This window comes from Pelecanus crispus, chromosome 10 (assembly GCF_030463565.1).
Source record: "Pelecanus crispus isolate bPelCri1 chromosome 10, bPelCri1.pri, whole genome shotgun sequence".
NCBI classification, from domain to species: Eukaryota; Metazoa; Chordata; class Aves; order Pelecaniformes; family Pelecanidae; genus Pelecanus; species Pelecanus crispus.
Genome location: NC_134652.1, coordinates 26,263,581 through 26,286,017, shown reverse-complemented (window position 1 = coordinate 26,286,017; position 22,437 = coordinate 26,263,581). Strand labels below are relative to the sequence as shown.

Genomic DNA, 22,437 nt, shown 5'->3' with positions numbered 1-22,437 from the left:
CAGGTAAGTAATTTTGGGTGTTTTAAGACTATTATCAAACACCAATGGCTGCAGAAAAAGACAGCTACTAATAACACAGAAAGCAGCCATCATAAAATACTTTATGGCAGGTACTAGGATCCATAAATTGCAAGACACATTGCACTTGTTTTAGACTTCTAAAATCACCAGTTAAGAGAATGCTGTTTGATGAAGAAAGATCCATCTAAATTCTACATTATAAGTTTAAAAAGGTTTATTTTAGGTTAGAGGTTGGGGGCCAGAGTCTCCCTGACCCCCTCCTTTTTTGTAATCATTGTGAAACTTAGCACTGCTCCATGTCCTCTGAGACTGCAGTTACCGGGTTTTAACATCTTTGCAGTGGTGTGAAAAAAGGTTATTATCTCCAGTGATGAGGATAAAGGTGAGCTCCGGAGAGAGGAAAAAAATCCAGACACCAGGAAGGTGCTTAGAGATCCATTTATCACTGCCTGTAAACTGATCTTTTAATTCATGATGGATTAAGGAAATGAACTATGTAAAGTTGCATCTTCTTCTGTTCAGAATCATCTCCCCCCTTGACTCCCAATGTCAAGAGTCCTGTGAAAATAAGCTAGTAACAGATATCCATCAAACAGGAACACTCAGAGATGGAAAAAGACCAGAGAATATCACATTTCACGTTATTTCAGCCTTAGTTAAGTGAAAATGACAATAAAGATTAACAATTCATTTACCAATTTTGTAAGTGTTGCCTGTGATTAGTATTATTTTAACAGTTTTTATACAGACCTGTCAAGATATTGGAAAAGAAGGACAGGCTTGAGGGGGCATTTGCAAAGGAATGCAGTGAGTTGGAGGTTCAGCTGCTATTGACATTGGCAAAAGCTCAATGGGGCAAAGCCTTCCTTTGAAGAAACACGTTGGAGTTCAGAAAGGGACAGAACAAAGACAGCTTTAAGATCAGCTATTGCTACTTATTAAACAATACAGACTCTAGTTTTTATACAAAGAAATACTGTCTCTGATACTGACTCTACAGCCTATAATGAATCACGGACTTGTCATCTTAATTCTGCCTTATAAACACAGATACTGAGACCTATCAGTTACTTTGCAGGTATATTCTGTGTGTGTTTCTAGTTCTCTACTGTGTAACAGTCATTACTTAACGCATAGTCCTTGGGTTATGCCCTCACCCCCCAGAAATCAGTGATGGTTCGCACAATCTTAAGAGAGAGTTTCACAGGTGAAGTAAAAGGGTTCAAAGAGAATGTGTAAGTGTTCCTTAAAGGATCACATGGAAGAAACGAACAAATCTATTTTAAACATATGCAAGAAATTTGTCAGTCCTGATCCAAAACACACAGATGTAAATAACTTGTATGTCAACTCCTTATTTTTGTGAAATAGCTACTGTGTAATTTCATTCTGATCTATTTTTTCAGTAGCCATTTAGGTTCAGGCATCAAAAGTCCTTCAGTTTTAATGAGTTTCTGTATACTACTCCTTACTATTATCAAAGAGTTCTAGGAAATTTTTATTCTAGTGCTGTGAGCACCACAACAAAAATAAATAAATAAATAAATAAATCACATAATATCATAGCATCTAAGGTCCTCGATTCATTTATTACCTCCCTTGGAAAAGCAGACAAGTTGTAGAACATGGATGGCCTCCTGATACTGAAAGATAATGGCATCACCTGTGAGCCACACTATAAGAAAATCTTAAAAGTGGCAATAAATTACTTGGGGAAAGAATGTTTTGGGGCTTTCTTTCTCCTTCTACTACAAGAGAAGTATAGTAAATTTGTATATGTTAGAGTTTCAGAGAAAATAAACTCTTCCACTGAACCTTTAGTGAAAGATTATGGTAAGAACTAGATTCTGTGTAGTCCTTTATTTTGTACTTTTATTAACAAAAACTGGAATATAAAACTGTACTATATGCATCAATATTTAAGTTTAAAACACAAAATTCATCTGGCACTGAAAAATTGAGAAATATTTGCCCAGAAGAATGCAGAAATGTCTAGCTCTACCCATATCATAACTGTAACATACTCCTTGTTTCAGAAAGTGTTTGCTTTCATTTTTCTGTTTTCTGTGCTATTGTATTTCCTTTCTTCGACAATCATAGGTATATTATTTTTATGTTCTACTTCAAACTTTGAAGGGCTGATTATGCTCTCAGTTACATTATTGTAAAGCAGAAATAATAAATAACCTAGAGTTGGCAAAGTTACATAAGCATTCAAATGGGGAGAGATGAAAACAGAAATCAGGAGGATTGAGCAAACTTGTTTATGACACTGAACTAGATTATCTCCTCTAATTGTTTCTTCTGCACTACCAAAAACTTTAACCCCTACCCCCATGAAACAGCATACAGCTGGCTGCAGAATTTCCATCTGCAACAAAACTTCCTCAATACAGAGTTAAGGAAGCCAGGTCATAAACTTAAACCAACACCTTCCATAGCAGAGGGCGTGATGTTGGCATCAGGTATGTTAGAGGATCGCATTGCCTCTGTGCAACCTTGGCACTGCTTGGTGATGACCATGTAATTCTGAGGGGCTCTTAAGTCACTCAGAAATCCAGACTGCCTCCTAATCCTTTACCAACCTCTGCTCTACTTCAATGTAGGAAACGGCTCTATGAATTAGAAAAATACCTCTCTATACATGTAACAATAATTATAGTTATGTCTTGGCTTACTGTGTTAGTATGCACAAATTAGAGTATTACAGACTTCAATTTATTTGGCTGAACAAAAACATAATAGCCCTTGCTCACAAATCCTTACAGTGGCTAATTTAAGATGAAGTTGTGTGGCTATTTGATGTCTATCAAATACAGGATTTTTTTCTTCCAGGTACTGCAGAAATGACAAGGCCTCATGCAAACAGTGAAGTAGCACAGATTCATAGATTATGCAGATGTAAGGGAATGCCCTAATCATCTCATGAAGAACATAAAAAACATATACAGAAGTACCACAGCCTTCAATCCCTCCTGCTAAAAGAGAGCCTCAACAGTAAGTTCACTGAAATTGACCAAGTATATTAGCATTATTTTCATTACTGAGGACTTCTAGTCTCCTATTGCTTCTTGAACGTGTATTTATGTATTTATATTACCATCCAAATTCGATAACGAGACTATTTCAAATACATGTGTAGGTTCTGTCTCAATTTTTTTAAAAAAAAAAAAAACTAAACCAAAACAAAACCACAACAAAACAAAACAAAACTGCAAGGAAACTGAAAATGCTATAAGAGGACCCAGCATTTCACAGAATCAAGTCTGTGGGATGGGAAGAGCTGATTTAGCTTGAAAAGTTAATCCCTACAAAATGCATGCGCTTCCTTTCTCGCTGTTATATCTTAAGAGGACTTCATAAGGTTATCACCATTTGCTTCCCCTGCCAAAGATAGCATATCTAGTATATGTACTTTTAAGCTAATTTAAAATAAACTCAGGCATTTGTTTCCACTTGCCCTTGTTTCCATGTCAACAGCACTTAATGAATGCATCATTCCAGGAAATGTCAATAAGGAGCAAAGAAGAATGAACAAGCACTGAAAACTTCACACATGGCATACATCCTTCACAATCATATCGCTTTAATGAAAATAGGTGAGGTCACCTGCAGCACTAGCAAATGCTTTGTAATACATTCTGACCCAGATGATTTTTCACAGTTCAGTAACACCACGTTTGAAGTTTTCACTGCAAACAATACACCCACAGGACTGACCAAGTGCGGGTACAAGAGAAGCAACCAGCAATTACTGTGTTGACTTCTGTTACTTTGATCTCCGGGTCATGACCTTTGCTTTCACGCAATCTTCAAAGTAGAGGTTGTAGAATAGGTTATTTTAGAGGACGCACTGTTTTGCAAGCTATTTTTCTGTGTTTCTGCTTCCTGTTTGAGACAAAAGCTTTCAAAACTTTCCTATCACCATTATATTTTAGATATTCTGCTTTCCCTTGCCCTCACCCCCAAGATATCCCTTTACAAAATATCACCTCCCAGATGACAAAAGCTTTCAAAACTTTCCTATCACCATTATATTTCAGATATTCTGCTTTCCCTTGCCCTCACCCCCAAGATATCCCTTTACAAAATATCACCTCCCAGATACGGAAAGCTTAAAAAGTAAGAACTTATGGCTTTTTTTTTTTTTTTAAACCAGAAAGAAATGAAAGCCATTTTACAATGATGGAAAAAAAGCACGATTTTTTTACAATGAACCAAACAAGTTTGCTTATAAAAATACCACAGAAGGGAACTTTCCATTTTCCCTTCCTGTCCAAGCAAAAACAGCAGTATGAAACATAGAAATGTTTTCATCCATTTGTTCTCCTACACATTTGAAAGGTAAGGAGGAATAACAGGGAGGGAGAAAAAATAGGTTTTCTTTTTTTCTTTTTCTTAAAAAAAAAATCCCACTCAAATGTTACTATGATTCTTAGGAAAGAAAAAACCCCTACTTTGAGAAAAAGTCATAATAATGTTTTTTGTATAAACCCTATTTTTAATGAAAATCTAGGGAAAAGCTTTAGTATTGAAATTGATAGAAATGGTACACCAATGGATTACCTGAGGAACTAGATCATAACTTCTTGAAAAAAAGCATAGTTTTATACATTTTCCAAGTATACCTAATTATTTTTAAAAGATGTACTATTACTTTTTATCTCTGTTCCTAATACCACAGTAAATCACTGGACCTTGAGTTTTTAAAAATTTGATTTTCCACATTTTTTTAATGTTGAAATTTTGGGGGTTTTACAGATCTTTTCAGTTTGTTGGAATGAGAAGATTAAGTAAAGCTTTGATTTCTAGCACCTTTCTCTTTCTGGTTGAGGAATTAAATAGCCTGAACTCTAATTGAACTCAGTAGGAATGAAATTAAAGCTCAATGAAAAATGAAGCTGTGGTTCCAATGGTCACTGCAAAAATTTACAAAAAGAAGTTCCTATTCAGAACAAAACAAAACCAGTTAAAAGTTTATGGTAAAGCAAAATGTTTACATAATTCAGGTTCACTGAAATGCAATCTTTGATGCTTTCTGTGTGACAAATTTTCTCAAAAAAACCAGCCAACTTATTAAAAAAAGTTACTTCAAACCATCAAAAAAAATGCTGAAATGGGCCGTTTCAAATGTTTGCTTTTGAGATTTGAAGCAAACCATTTGATAAAATACAAATACTTTCTCACTCAGGAGAGCTTGCTGCTGTTAAATCTGCGAGATAAATCTGTACGTTTGGGGGAAGGAAGAAAAAAGTCGTGTCCAAGATGCTTCAGAACGTGTATTCAAAACTCCAAATTAGCGATTCAGAGTAAAATTAGCAGAGTATTTTTAAAAGGTTCCACCATGTAGGTGAATATTTTCCTCTAAAGATAAATAGATATATAGATGGATGGATAGTTGCTTTTGAGCATTTTTGAGTCTAATGTTGTCTGGCAAACACATTTCATATAATGTAACAAATAGTTACGGAAAAGGATCAGGAAGCTTTCATTATAGCAGCAGAACCATAAATCATTCAACTAATTAGAAGTGCATTCTTCTTTCTTAAAAGAGCTTTAATTAACCTAGTTTATACGGAAAAAAAAATACTCAGCTTTTTGAAAAATTGAGGGGAAAAAAAATGGAAGCAATGTTGCAGTTTCCAGCAGATGCATAAATACAATCACTTCACACTTTGACATGGTGGTTTGCCACAATGTGACCTAAAACTACCTTGACCTCCCTGAAATCAACATTTTTGCATTGAAATGAAACAACAGACATGCTTGTTTTTATATATGGCTGTGTGACATATTATAAATATTACATCACATAACCACAGAGGATGTCAATCAATAAAGAATTTTTTTCAGACAGCACTAAATGAACCATGGGTTCTTGCCTCTGAATAGCTCCTTTAACATACTGCTTTTGCTTAAATGATTAATAGGGGACATATTGTCAGAAAACTTACTTAAAGTGAAAAACAGTAAACTGTAAAAATATCCTTCATTTTTTAAGCAATTTTCTAGTGCAAATGTCACATAAATTTACATAGAGACAGCACTATTAGACTCTCGTAAGCTGGATAGTAGGCATACCTTCCACTTCAGCGTGAAAGCAATAGGAAAGTATTTTATTAAATCTAGGCTGCTCTACTTGGTGAAAACCAAAATGCTACAGCTAAGCTGGATTCAAAAGCTGAAAGGCTTTAGGCTAATGATAACCTAGAAATCTTTCTCAAAAATTTGGAACAAAGAAAAAAGTATATGCACACCCGGGACAGCTGTGCTGCTGTTTCAACCTACAGCATTTATGAGCAATAAACCGGTGCATGGAATTCATGCCACTCCCCAATAAACCTGCTTTTAGTCTCTGCCACTTTGTATTGTTTGATACTAACTCCTACAGCAGAGTTTGGATTAAATGAAGATAAAATCAGAGTTTTATTATATAACTCTGAATACTGCGGGTGATCTGCTAATAAAAAGTAAGCTCAGGCTCTGCAAGGTCGGCAGCATGGTGACCAGCACTGCTCAGCTCTGACTTGCCTCAGACAGCCATTTTCAGCCAATGTGAAAAATGCCAACAGAGAAAGACTGAAGCCTTGTATCAGATGTGAGCAAGGAAAAAGAAATCAATTTTTTTTTTTTTTTTAAATAATCAATGTCTCACTTGCCTAAAGGTTATAGCTATGAAAATTATGCTACTTCAGCAGACATTCTGTAAGTTTTGGATCTATACTCAACAGTCATGATCAGTCACAAGTATTTTTATTTTTAAAAAAATAACCCTTGTAATTTTTAGCAACATATCAGTTTGATTAGTTGGACATGCAGTATTTTATCGCTGCCATATTAGTTTCCAGATGACATTTTGTGTAATGTAGTTCATTAAAATTACATTATAGAGATAGTTTGGGGGGTTTTATTTGAACCTAAACACTAACTTAACTCTGAGTAAAGCAGCAGAATACAGAAGGACTCCTTTCTTCTGTGTTATTTAATAGTGCCTTGATAACTATAGTGGAAGAAACTCATCACCATAATCAAATGTTAACAGAAGACAATGCAACTAGCTGAGTGTAGTGATTTTTTTTTTTTTTTTTAAATTGACTGTCACCTTTAGTGTATGTAAATGTTGCCTTACCTTGGCTGTAAAGAGAGAAAGGTCGTAAGTAGGCACAAATGTGCACTCACATTCAGGAAATCCTGTGCACACCTGCTCAACTCAAACATGTGCTATACAGCACTTAAATATTTCTTGAAATAGGGTTCCTGAGAGCGATCTTGCTGAAGTGGGGTTACTCAAATTCCCAGGTATTTCATGGCAGAATATGCCTCAATGCTTTCAGAATCGAGTAGATGTTTGTTTGAGACTTTGAGTTGGTTTCAGTTCTCTATTTTTCCAGTAATAAAACAAAACTGACATACCTTATATCTACAAGTGAAAACACTAACCTGTACCTCTGGTAGTCATCTTCATCCTTTTCTTTGCAGACCAGTTCATTTGGGCAGGCCATGTTTCCAAGCAAACTGAGATACTGTAGTGAGGGCACAACTTCAGCCAAATGGTCCAAAAGGCTTTCTAATTCTGTTATGTGTCAAAGGCTGTAGGTTAAGGATTCGATGACAAAAATGCATGAAAAAAGCATTTAGAGATGCATCACTGTTGATTTAAACATACATTTCAATAACTGACGATGAAATTTAGTATGGCATTCAGGAAAATGTCACATTAATTGTTCCAAGGGCAAACAGGGATAAACATCAGTCAGTTTTTTTGGCATGGAATGAAAGAATTTGGCTGTTTTGTCATTCTTTTCTCCTCCCTTCTTTCCTAGGTGGTTCACTACAAAACATTCAAACTTCGACAAAATGATGGATGCTGTGTGGTAAAATGGCTAGCAATTGCTGGAGCCATGAAACTTTTCCAGCATGGAAACAAACAGTTAGTTTCACAGCACATTCATCACTAATATATTCAGTCCACTGGAAAATGAGTTCCAAAAAAAAAAAAAAAGTCAAACCACAACAACCCACTTTCACTCCCAGAATAGAAATGCTTTGAGTGCCACAGCAACACATTTGTAATTACTCAATTAGTATATGTGAATTAATGCTTCACTAAGTGCAACTTAAATACTTCAGTGTTACAAGTGTTTTATATATGAAGCTTTAAAGTCTTGTAAAGCATAAAAATTTTCATTAGAATAGCCTTATATTTTGGTGTTCACGAGGCTTAACTTAACTATATTCCTCAGAACATAAGTAATGATCATACACCTTCGATATTGTAAACTATGTTAAAACAAAGAAATAAACAAAGGTTAAATATCTTTTAACCACTGCAATATTGGAATGACAGCTTAGGTTTAAGCATAACAACAACATTCAACCATTTGCACCTTGCTGATTGATCAAATAAAGTAAATTATTCTGTTATAGTGTGACAGTCTCTAAGACTCGAACTATACGTTCTTATTGACTTCAATTTACATGCAAAGAAAAAGGCATGATTCTCAAAAAAGATGCTATGCATATGCGTGCAAAAAGTTTTCAATGTTTAAAAATTGACTGACTTACGTAATAGTAATAATTATTAAAAACCATTAAAGGGCATTTCATTGCTCTCTTTTTATCCATTCCTGCTGTTAGAGACTGCAACTATTGTTTTAAATCCTCAGTTCACTTTTGTTGCTATTATTTATACTTGATTTATGTGTTTCTGTTATCTTTGTTATTTTTAGCTGATGGAATTTACTTTATTTCTTCACCTCAATATCTTAAGGGCAACAGAAGCAATACAGAATGGAAAGAGCAGCTTCATTGTTAAAAATGCTGTCTTCCTTTTGTAAGCCTGAAATTTTATTTTATTTCCAAACACACATGAAGATCATGCTGACAATTACTAATATTAATATATTATAATCAGTGTATCTACACTCATAGTTAATGTTCTGTCCCATAAGGTCTGAGGAATCATACTCAAATATTTTGCATGAGTGACAAAAATGAGGGTTTGAAATCAGCTCTATGAATTAATTAAAAAGGTAAAAATGCTAACTTTTAGTTTGGTAAAGCCACACCATGGAATACTATATGCCAGTAATTAATCAACCAGCTGCTAAGAAAAACTGTCTTTTTGTAGCACAATATGATATAAATCTTCTTTGTTAGCCAGGATGAATTCCTAATCAAAATTTGGTGCTAATTCTTGTCTTCTCATATTTGGACCTCAAGCTCATACATAAACCTTTTAATGGCTCTTTCAGGAAGTATGTGACTGTGATGGGAAAGTCACAAACTGTTTTTCCACACATGTTCAAGTGAAAGGCTTTTTAAAAATTTCCTAAGACTGTTGGAGTGCTTGAATCTGGCACCCTCCCTTAGCCAGGAGAAACACTTAATTTCTTGCAGGATTGCTTAAATTGCAAAAAGGTTCCCTGAGAAAAAGTTTATTATTACAAAAGACAGTTATTTCCATACGAGCAATCACACACGGGGGTTAGCTATTGCAAGGCTTAGATTGTATCTGGCTATTTCCTATCAAAAGGAAAAAAAACAAAACAAAAAACAACAACAACAACAACAAAAAAAAACCAACCAAAAAAACAACCAAACTTCTTGCTTCTTCTGTGGAGTAAACACGCAGAATTTTTGCTTCAGTAGAGATTTTTCTGGGGTAGAAGCTTTTCTCCCCAACAATTTGCTGAATACAGAGTATGACATGTACTCTAACTCCCATTTGACCATGCAGACTTAGGGGCAAATATCAAAATGTATTTAGATATGTAATCATCAAGAGCACTGTCAGCTTAAATTTGCAAAAGGTGTAAGACTATGCACTGAAGTCCTATGGAAAGCAAAAGGGAGAGACACCAAAATCACTAAGACTTTGGGGTAAATAACAGTAGTTGATAATCTGTATCTCAAAAATCTAAATCTCCCCAAATTTGGAAATTAGTGTCTAGATTCTAATATATCTAAACTCTAGGCAGTTTTTATATGCAGAAACACCCTCCCTAAAGATTATCTCGGGCAAGGATGACTGGGAATCACACACAGGCCTCTCACCGTTAAGTTCTGGGTGAGACTCCCCAGATCTTTTCTTTGTTACCATTTACTCATCTCCCTCCACTGAAATAGATATTTAGCATCCTAGCATTATTTCAATTTCAGCTGCAACAGAAACAGAAACGTGTGCACAGGACAAACCCAAAGAATCGGACATTATCACCTCAAAGTAGAAGGTCACTAATTCACAGAAAAGTTGAAGCTTTGCAGGCTTGGACAGCCCAAAAATAACAGGACACCAGCAACACTTGAGAACAAATCAACCTGTAGCTTATGATAGTCAACTTTTTTGAGCCAGAATCATCAGTCATATCATAAATAAAATAATTAAAATTTCTGTTCTTTAGGACTTTAACTATCTTTTCTCATCTCTCTTAAAAACAAAATACAAGGTACAGATTATTTTTCCAAGAAGCCCCATCCACCTGCCATCACAGTTATTCTTTACAAAGCACGTAGGAAAAAATAAATGATATCCTGTTCAAATTCTCATGATTAAATTTTTCTCAGAGATGAGTCATAAGTCATGGTGCATTTCTAGTGTACTGTTTAGTTAATTAGCATGTCATATACTTATTTTAATCATAATACTGAAACTACAATGCCAAAAAAAGTGTAAAGTCTTTCTAAAACAATACTAGGGAAACAGAGGGAGAAAATCAAAAGCAAGTCTGAAATTTTACTTCCAGCTTCCTTTTTATGATTTATTGTTGCAGCCTAAGGAGTGTCATATTGGTGCAGAGCCAAAGAGCTACAAAATCCTGCTGTGCCATTTCTAAGACCAATTTCTGCTCCATTCTCTCCAAAAAGGAAAGCCACAATTAAATCCATGGACAGTGCTAGTGACTATTTATTTATCTAAAGCTCTGTGACAACAGCCCTGAACTGATCTTTCTGACATCAGCGTCACTGGTCACCAGGTGAGTATATAACAGTGATGCAAACACTTAACACTATAGTCTATTGTTTGAAAACTGTTTTGAAGTGTCACTGTTATGACAACTAAATTGCCTTAGTGTAGCGATCCATCTCCTAATTCAACAGTGTCATCATTACCAATCTCCTAATGCCTCTTTTCTAACAGATGCTGACTAAAATAAAAATTTGTAACAATAAAAATTTTAAACTCTTCAGCTCTTTAGCTGACAAGCTAAAACATTAATTCTCAGTAATTATACAACAATAGTCCCCTCCAAAACCACAACCTGGCCTCCATGAATAATTAAACAGAAACATACCAGACATACTTTAAAATTTCATCCTCATCAAAAGACTACACTGACTTCTTGCACTACTTCTAGTTTTAAATTAGGGAAACATTTACAAGAACTGGGTATATCATACTCAGAACAACTTTTTTAAGCCTCTTCATTATGTTACATGTATGTATGCCACACATGCATATTTACAGTAGACTGTTCACAGCATACATATGCACAAGCATACACAACCATGTCACCGTATTTTCTGTCCAGAAAAACAAATGCTACCAGCAACACTGAGACATTAGCAATAGAATTGGTTGGAAAATATAGTACTATGGTGGGTCCAGTTAAGCTGCAGATCAGTATAATTTTTTACAAGTTTTATGCACCAAAAATATCCTACAAATAAGTATGTTCTGACTTGTCTTTTTCACTCACTATCTGGTACCCAATACCATAGTTTTTGAGGTTCTCCAGAAGGCAAAACAACCAAGCAAAAGCCCAGAGCAAATGATGCCTCTCCCTTCTCTGGCTAAGAATTAACTGTCTGTGCAAGCTCATAACGTTTTTGCTTATTTTGTACAAAATCCTGTAGCCTGCATTAAAATTCTAGTGGTAGTCAGGACTATGGCCCCTTACAAGCCCTTCAAAGATCAGTTCCACAGTATTCAAGGCTATTCAAGACTACTACCAAGGAAGGATTGATGTGATTCAAAGTTACATTGTCCCCAGGGAATATTACATTTGAACAAGGTCAAAGTTGTAAACTCTGAGTGGATAGTATAACGCCACTTTGCTTAGTCAATTTTAGGAGAACCTCACAAGCAGGGACAGCCATTTTGATGCTAAGCTGTGTCTTGTGACAGCCAGCATAGTAAAAAGACTATTCTGTTATACTTCTGAGAGGTTGTGTGGATTCACACAGAAACTACTAGGTGATGTCTCACGTGTTCCACTATTCCAGACCTCTGTATTCTCATGAGTCTCTAGCTATGTCCTTTCGCTAGTCTCTCCAGCATGTATCTAGGGCACAGACACCACATGAATCCTTTATAGAGAGTAATATAAGGGTCCAGCTGCCTTAAGTACTGATGCTGGTCATCCCCAAACTCCATACGGTTTCCTGTCAGAATTCTTGATATAACCATATTCATGGTTGTTCTTCAAGGACAACTGCTGGTCAAGCCTATGCAGAAACACCACCTTTGCTAACAGTTTCTAAATGAAATTATTCTATATAACTCTATACAAATGGTATGTTAACATATAACTGTCCAAACAAACCTATACGTATTTCCTATCTCACCACTAAATTATTTTTTGCATATAGCTTGAAGTATATAAGAGAATCTGGGATTTCTTTCTGTAATCTTTTTCTCTGCCAGCAGTTCTTTCTACTAGTCACACACTCATATACATTGACTTTATAAGAAAAGTAACCACTCTTGTTCTCTCTCTCAGTGCTTTCCAAGTTGCTCCACCATTTTCTTTCAAAAAGTTTGTACTTAGTCTGTTCAAATTTTTAGCCATCCCACCTCCCCAGAAGAGTTGCAGGAGAGGTTTTTGTGTTAATTACAGCTTTTGGAAGTTCTTGGAAGCAAAGACACAAAGTAAACAGCAATCAGCTTTACATTCAAAATATTTTTTTAAATACATACATAGCAAATGTCAGAAATATCACACAGAATTCCAGAGCCAAAACTGTCATTCAAAAGTCTTCTGCCAACTAACCATCTGTCATGCAGGTGCTGCAATCAACCTAACATTAGAACAGCTGGATAGCACTTCTACCAGAGTCACAAATGAGCAAGGTACCTATATTTATTCCCATTTGAAACATTTGCTTCAATTAAATTTATCACAAACACGATGTAGCAATCACAAGCTATTCCACAGGCAAACAGCCTTGAAGCAGAAGTTACCAATTCTCCTCTGAATGCAGTGTGAAAAGATCTTTGCCACCTGAATGCTTTTCCATTAGAATGTGCTAGGTCTTCAAGGTTGGATAACCACAGAAATAGCCTGCAGTATGCAAGTATACATCTTCTCCTTCTCTACGTGCAATAGGATGTCACGCACTGTCATTTGTATGCCACGTTCTGGCCTGAACCCTATCTGGTAGGGAGATAGGGCCTTGAGATAAGGCCTTGTTCACTGCCTTTAAAACCATTTTGCTCAAGAAAGAAAAGGTGTGGCACAGATCATAGTTAACTAAGTCCATACATCTCATGGAGAGCATCCTGCATATTGAATACTTGGAAAAAAAATCCCATTCTGCCTACTGGAGCAGCGTTAGTTTTTTCCGTGTAGCTGGAGTTGCCACTATTTCAGAAAGCCCATGCTTCCAAGGCCGCAGAGTTGAAGACCAGGTTTCAATGATAGTTAGGTATACAAACATGAGAAAAAGGAGAAACGTTTCTATTCCTGCAATCAAATTATGTTTCTGGTTCAGTAGAGAGGTCTATCCTGAAACCATACGTCCTTTCTTCCAAAGTCTGGTTTTTGTTTGTTTGGTTGGTTTTTTTAAACACTATTCTGCCCAAACGTTGCTTGAGGTTCCCACAGCAACACAAAGACAATCAATAATAAAGCAGCAGCTCGCCTTTTCAAAGTTCTGACATCTGGAGTTGAACTGGTCCAAGCACTGCTGTAGAACAGAGTAAGGAATCGCCTGGACTGAAGACTACCTCCCTCTTCCATAGATGTTTGGCATTAGGCATTCACATTACTTAATTTTCACTTGAGGTACACTTTATTCTAGAAGAAAGATTATTGGCTCATCAGGTACTGCTGTTCCCTAACAAGCCACACTCAGATTTAGCGAAATCTGCAACTGTGGCATGGAGAGCTCAGATGTATATGCAGGAAGACTGCTGTACCATTTCAGCTCAGATCTTTGTTTAGTGGAGATAGGGATCTGTGCATAACAGGAGACAATTTGTGTCTTTAATGTATTCACTCAATCTAAACATCAAGTCCTCAGCACTTAACGTAATGCGATTCTGGTCAGACTGAGACTTCTAGGTCTTCAAGCACTTCAGGACAATGTAGGAACAAGCACAAAGGCAAAATAAATTACAATCTACAGTTTGGGGGTTAAACAAATCCATAACTGTTAGGCATTACGATGAGACCTCTGTGAAGACGGATTGTACCAGAAGTACTTATTGGTACATTCTTCAGTCGAAGTACTCCATCCACGCTGTTTTCAAAGACTCAAGAACATATAATCACTTAGATTTGAACCACGTTGATAACTCCTCCTGCCATAAGTAATGCTATTATGAGCATTCTGCCCAGCTCTAGATTTCCCAGTCTATGGTGTAAAATATTTTGGTTTTCCCCTAAACCATTCAAAACCTAGACCTAGATTCAATGTCTGCATTCTACATCTACATTCAACACCTTTATTCTAAATCAATTTTGATATCAGTTCTTCAGAAATATATAGAATGTATGTTAAATGGATGAACAGCTCACTGGACTAAGTACAGAAATAGAGCTTTTACTTCAGAGAATCAGATCTGGTTTGTTATCAGACTTGCCTATTTTGAAGTGAGGCAGTGAACACCATCTAATTTTCAGCATACTGGTATATATATCTGACAAACTATCTCTGCTGCCCTTTTGAGTAGTTTTAACAAATACTAAAAAGACTGAAATGTAAAGGAAATTGAAATGTCTATACTATATAGTCCCACTGTAACACCAGCCATGATCAGCACAGTGAAAAGCCATGAAACCTCACACTGCTATAACACACACAGAGGAATAAATCTATTTAGAAGTTTCCTGACTGATTCTTAGTATCTAGTGAACACACTTAAAAGGAGAAATGAGGTTTCCCATTACAAGCACAGGTGATTGCAGTCATAAGTCCTCCTCCAAAACCAGCTTCCTACCTACCACTCATCCATCTTAGTCTGTACTGTTTTCTGCCATCCATTGTGTCTGATAGAGAAACTAAGATGGTATGTCTCCCAAAGTAAATCGGACTTTTGTAAAAACAAACATACCATACACATGAAAAAAGCACATTAGAGACATGTAATCCAATACTGCACAATATTAATAACTATTCTTTATGTATTTCAGCTATATAGACTGCATTTTAAAATATTTTTAACAGATTACAAGTTACAGAAAAGTTGAGGAACTTGAAAACTAGGAAACTGTTTCTAAAACGTAATATTTAAATTTACTTCTTCCAATTCTAGTAGAGAAAGTGGTAGTGGTCTAACTGTAACTGAAATACACAACCACTATTTGAAGAAAAAAACCCTAGATGATTCTTCTAAGTATTTACCTGATTTAGAGACAAGCTTTCACATTTGTACAGTGTATCCAGACATTATATTAGGATGGGCAAAATGTTATTTACACATACAACACCACACAATAACTGACCATGTAAAAGGAGTAGAAAGCTCTTACCAGAACTATCAAAACAGGATCTGGATCAAAATGAAGACAAAATAAAAGAAGACAAATAGCAAAGAGTACAATAATATGAAGAGATACCCAGGAAAGCACTCATATGAGTTTTAAAGTTTACATGTTACTCCAGTTTTCACAGGGGTCAATTTGTTCTTTTATTTGTTTTCATCTCCTTCTCTCTCCATATGTATATGTTTATGTATACATGTTAATGTTCCACCAATTGAAGATTTATTTCAGATCAGTGTTCTTTGCTCATTTGTGTCCTTTCTGTAGTGCTACTGCCATATACTAAGCAATCTTTCCTGTAATGTATTTCCTTATTCTATTAAATGTATATTTTTATTTGAACATTTTTAGAATAATTCTATAGAGAAATCACTCATTAAAAGAAATGCTTCAAGTTCAAAAGAGACCTTTTCAAATATGGCATCCACACTGAAGAGAGGAATCTGGAAGGTCTTCATGCTTCTGAAGACGACTGCTGTATCTTCCTTAGAAAAAATCGCTACTCCCTAGGGCTCAAAATGTTAATGATGGACAGCAGTTATTTTTAGTTCTCTGGGCAGTTTGTATACATTAGGTGTTTTACAAGCATTTCTGCAACTCCTCTATTAAATTATTGGCCGCACACTAGAAAATGTACACATTATTTCCTGGGTAGCTCAATACTCTAAAAGCTCTAGCTTCATAGTTTTAAGATTGAATTTAAAAATATCCCAGGATAGATCAAATCCTTCTTATCATGTTATCATTGACTTTGAGAGCTTACTCACTTGACAATAGTACTTTAAGTATGTCTGTGAGACCAGCAGAAACTCTTTAAAGAATACTACTGACAGGATCATTTTTTCCCCTCTGATTTTGTTCACTGAGTTCTTATTCAATACACCTGCCCTCCTTTTGGTAAGTGCAAAGCTCCTCCTTGACACCCCCCAAAGGACAAATATACTAACTTGCTTTTGGGTCTTATGGCCAAATTTACATTTCATGCTTTGCAGAAGGACATATGCTGCACCAGACATACCACCACCCATAGATAGCATCAGCAAAAAATGTTCTTGTACATCCTTCATCAAAACATGCCCATTTCAGATTTTACCGTGGCAGCAAACAATAAAACCAGCTAATCAAATCCAACCCACAGAATCCTGGCATTAATCAGAAATCTAGCCAAATACCTAGTACAGTAATGATTGTCACTGCTCAAGAGACACTCTTGGCAAATTTCCAGGGCCCCGAGAATAAAAGTTGCTCTCCTGATTTTTATTTATTTATAGAGTCAAAAATAAGTGCAGAAATTGTAGAATCTGCAGTTATTTTTATTCTCCTCAGTAGGAGGGTTTTGCTTTAGTAGGAGGTAAATTGCTCTCTGTTTACATTGTCTGTAATAAAAGCCTGCAGTTGAGCAGCCTTGTCCTCACACTGCAATTACAAGGAGAGGGCTTTCATGGTCTGTGCTCTAAGACTCCGCAGGCCTCAAGTTGGCCTTTTGGCCACAATTTGATAGCCCTTCACTTTTGTAAAACCATATATTAAACATCTTCAAATCTCCAGAAGGGTCTAAGTATGGGAAAATTATTTAATAATCAAGTCCATGCCCAGCCCTTGCACATAATTAGTTTTTACAGACCATTATCTATAAGCCTACAGACTAGGGGCTCCGATTCAGCAGAGTACTTGGGCAAATGCTGAAATATTTATTCTGAATAAACTTAAGTAGGCACTAACTTCAGGCATATGCAGAAGTGCCTGATTGGTTAGGAATGGGCTTAACCATCCATCTGAATACTTTCATGTATTAAGACCTTGATTTGGACAGCATTTTATATGAATTTATACAGAGTTGGAACACTGAGAACACAGTGACTTGCTTTTACAGCTGCGGTTGCACAGCAGCTACTAAATTGTGCATATTACCGACTTCATTAAAACAGAGAAAGGTATTACATTTCTTGGGGTTTTTTAAAATTTTATTTTACTTTAATGTTTTAAGAGCTATTTAAAGTATAAAAACTTCATAGCGTTTCACTGCACTCTCTATTCCACTAGAGGTCAGCCTGCAACAGAACCCCAAGCAAACACAGGAACTGCTGCACACTGGTAGCACTGACATTATTTTCTTTCTCTATTTTATCTATTAGAAAGATTTCTTCAGAGCCATAACTTAGATCTCTCACTAAAATGGAGCAACAGGAAGATATAATGGTGCATTTCATTTATGAATGACCTATAATAAATTACTATGAAGTATTCCAGGTGCCAAACGAGAGAATGCTTTGTCTGCACATGAACTATATTTCACATACTTTAATTTGGCTGACACATAAAACTCATTCGACATTTTGCAGGTATTTCTTTGAAAGGATATTTGGTTCTTGTTGAGCGTTAAGGTATGGAGGTGGGGTAACCTGGGTAACAGAAGGTCATTCCCGAGTAGATTGTTGTCCAAGATCAGCTCTTCCAAGTAACTGAATGTTTTCAGTCCTTCTAGTGACCTGCAAACGACAAAGGCAACAGGAAAAATGATACTCCACTAAATCAGGGAGGCCATTATGAGCTGAAATAAATATTTTAACCTTCCCTTTCAGGAGAGGGAATAGTTTTGGTTTGGGCCTGTCAGAAGAGCGAATGACAAGCATTAGTGGCAAGGGGAGTGCTGGCACTGCAACACATCCTTCACATGCTGGCAGGATGAAGGATGGGGGTCACTTAGTGAGTAGCCAGGATCCAAAACAAAAGGCTTCAGATATGGGGCCTGCAGGATGAATTTGTCAATGTCTTGTGCCTTCAGGCACCCAGCCTCGCCTGACCCTAACCTCCATTCCCAAGATAAATAACTCTGTCACAGTTCACCTTCATTCCCTGGACACAAATTTAAGTTGTCATCCATCATTTCTGCCAAGAAATATCATACCCTGCTAACAATAATAAATACAACTTCAAGTATCATTTCTTAGCAGCTACCTTACATGTAAAAATAGGAAATGGAGAAGGGATTTTTTTTTTTTCCCTTTTTATTAACCACTTAATTTGCTTCTTGAGTCCCTGCAAACAAAATAAAATGTTCTTTACAAAATAAAATGCAGAATCACTCCAGACAGAAAAGGCATTTGCTCTCTTTTCAGAACTTACTGTCCCACTGTCAAGCCACAGGTCAGACTGCAGAGAGCAGCTTTAAAAAGGAGCATTTCACAACATGGAAGTGCAGATGATGGCTTGTAAATAAACAAGATTCTGGAGGTATTCATTCCTCTGATAGCAAAGTACAGGGAAAATACCTAAAAAGAACACTTTGGTACCTTGTTAAGGCATCTATTCCAAACTTGATTCTTAGCGCTTTAAGCATTCCAAAAGGAAAAAAAACCCACACATTAATCACCTAAGACACATGGTATATGGAGCACACGCACAGACATGCATTCACAGCTCATTCACCTACCAGACACCTAAAGATATGCTGAGATTGCATGACTTGACAGCTGATCTACTATGCCTACCAGTGGGAAGATCATCACTGTATCTTCTGGCTGTTTTATAAAATGTGATTAATAAGGGAGATGCAGTCTATACTATTTATTCAGTTTCCAATGACATTTGTACTGAGGGGGGGTTTGCTCACCCTCCCCCCAGTTTTTGGCAAAGATCAAAATACCATCAAGGTCCCTGTTAGAGAGTTCTACAGACACTGCTACTGGAGGAAAAAACAAATATTATTAGAAAGTATATGGGTTTCAAATTAGACAATTTAACATTCATCTGTCCAACAAAAACAAGATACCGCTTTTGTAGATACAACTTACTGACCACTTATAAATCACAGTTAGAGGGATCAAACAACCAAAAGAAACCAAGTCCGTGACCTTTACACTGGGTACTGTACACCAAACTATGAATATTCAAGTAACATTTGCACAACACTGAAACAGTATATTTCAGTCCAAGGACTCCAAAGCACTCGCAGTCTGTTGACTTGGCTTTCTGAAAGGGAGGTACAGCTATTACTAACACCATTTTGATGCTGGGCAGCCAGACCTGAAGAAAATTTGCCATGTCTACACCCTCTGGCATATCTATATCATTACTAGGCATTGAGGCTGCAGTTTCTGAAGCTGAAAGAACAAAAGCCTTTATCATAAACATTATACTGAAACAACCACCACAGTAGCAGTCACACTTTTTGCATTTGCCTTTAACAAGCTGTTTCGGAAAAAACTCGATTCAGCCTACATAAACTGATTAAGAGCTGTGCTAGCATGCTGTATTAAGCTAGCTATTTCAGCAAAGGGTCGCGACAGACTTGGTTTTGCCAAAGTCAAGATCAGAAGAGAGATAAGCAAACATTTCAGACAGTGCTTTCCCCCAAGTACCTTTAAAAGGCAAAATAACCCAGAGGAAGTAGCAGTGAGTTTATCAAGCTGTTACGAGTTTTCATTTCAGTTTATTTGACAAACCTAGTTTAGCAAATTCCCCTTAAATACTCTTTATTATATAAATAGTGGATTATTTCCAAACCTCACATTTCAATGTAAGACTATGACTTGCCAAAGGAGTTCAGAGAAGGCCACCTTCTTGTCAACACCACAGAGCCTTATGGGATGTTAATAGGTCCTTTGTGAAAAAACATTGCTTGGGCTCTGGTCAGTGTCAGCATCAAAATACACATTGTTCCTGAGTTATGTTACACAAATATAATACTCTTATCATGAGAATCAGCAAATGGTTGGCAACTGGCAAGGAGAAGAAAGCACACATCCAAAACTGCTGCAGGGGAGGCATAAAACAAAATGACAAGCCATGAAGTGGGACAAAAGGCCTTGAAACACTAGAGGGAGTTGCCTATTGAAACAGCCTTTCTTTCACAAGCCTGGGCTGAACACAAGGGTACTACTTTCATAGACAGGCAGAGAAAATTGTGCGCAAATCTCCTTACACCTGTCTGGTTTTGATAATTTTTGCCATGTAATGTTATTAGCTGCTCAGTTAAAAGGGGGCCGTGTTATACAGGGGGTTGCTTATTAATTGTTTTCATGTCATCAGAGCAGTGTGCACTTGGTGATTTAATCACCTAAATTCAGAGTCCAAGGAGATGCGAGGGGTTGCCACAGTACAGAGAGAGGGTGTAGCCATTAACATAAATTTACATCCATGTGTTACTTTGCTATTCACAGGATTCTTACTTTTTCATCTCAGAAGTAAAAACTAGCACCAAAACAAAATTGGTAAGACAGTTTGTAGAGAAACAAGAAAGGGAAAAAAATGCTTTTGCTATCATTCAGTGATACTAGCTATTAAATTCAAGGCAACAATCTCTATCGTCATAAGACATAAGGAAATATCGCCTGGCAGTTGTACTCCACAATTTAAAAGCTTTAAGTACAATCCACACACTAGATTTTATGGTACAAATTTCAGCAAGTCCCGTAACTTCTATGTGCCTCAATTTCCCACCTGCAGATGGGAGATAACATCACTTACCTAAAAAAGGATTGCAATCATGAATTAGTATATAGAAAGCATTTTTGAGAAGCCGAGGTAGAAAGCAGTACCAAATACTAGCATTTTTATTTCTAATGAGGGTGAGATAGTTATATTAATGTACTCCAAGTACTTCCTTATGAGCCCATTACAAAATAGGAAAGGAGTGTGTATATATACACAGCAATAGCAAGAAGCACACAAACACCCTAAAAGAGACGAGTATAAAAAGATGGAAATCCCCCAAGAAAGAGAACCAATCTAAAATTAAATCTGTGCTGTTTTCTCATAGTTCACAGCAGAAAAAATGTCTCCCCATATTGGTATATTAAAACAAACACACAATCTTACCACCACAATACAACCAGCATTGAAGGGGCAGTGGCAAGCAGTTGATTTCCCTAGTTTCAAAAGGCTAATAAACATCACTAAGGTGTATTGCAGGTTGCTTTTCCCGGCTCTAATGACATGAAAGCTGCCTGTTATCTCACCCACAGGTACCATCTCAGTTACCTCATTGCAGGGCTCACACTCTGCTCCCAGAGGAGAGCAAGTGCTGCCAAGAGATTTCCATTGCAATTTCCAAAGTCACATCAAACCGACAAAACATCACAACGTATTCAGCGCCGCCTCATTCAAACAGAAAAAACTTTAAGTTTCCACTGTAATTAACCCTATCCTCGTTAAGATAATTATGATCAAGCTCCCTGTCACAGCTAATATCACAGCATCATTGCCTATGGCTCACGCTTTGCCCTCATTAGCTTACAAAAACACTGCGCTAAACAGGAAACTGACTCCCTCTGCAAAATGACTTAAGATGTTCCGTAAGCAGACAGTAAATAATCCTTTAGAATACAAAGGTCTCAGAAATGTCATTTTATCCAAGTCCTTCGGCTAATCAGTATGATTTCTTCCAGCTTTCTTTTCCATAATTCATTCATGGTTTGTAACAAAGTTTTAATCATAAAGGAATGTCATGGCAGAGATTTTTTTCTATGTGTATGCATGGCAATTGTCAACTACACTACTTCATATGGTCCCTCTGGTCTGACAGGGATTTGGTTACAATGAAACTAAAGAGCAGCTCTTCAGTTTGGTAGTATTTGACAATGAAAACACGAGATTTTACACATGAAAAAAAGCAGAAGCCTCTCATGGAATGGACAAACCTTGGTACTCTGCAGTTGTCCTTGTCGGGAAGAACAAGCTGTTCAGAAGTATATGCTGAAAAAGAAGT

General features: G+C 36.6%; 1 protein-coding gene across 2 annotated transcripts in view; it reads right to left on the bottom strand.

Moving 5' to 3' along the window:
* Positions 1-22,437, bottom strand: part of LRMDA (leucine rich melanocyte differentiation associated) — a 690,354-nt gene that overhangs the window by 287,331 nt on the left and 380,586 nt on the right. For both annotated transcript variants that reach the window (XM_075717814.1, XM_075717816.1), the window contains 2 exons: positions 18,091-18,217; positions 7,462-7,601 (listed from right to left, as the gene is read on the bottom strand). In XM_075717814.1, coding sequence (XP_075573929.1) covers positions 7,462-7,601; positions 18,091-18,217 — 267 coding nt within the window. The remainder of the gene's footprint in view (positions 1-7,461; positions 7,602-18,090; positions 18,218-22,437) is intronic.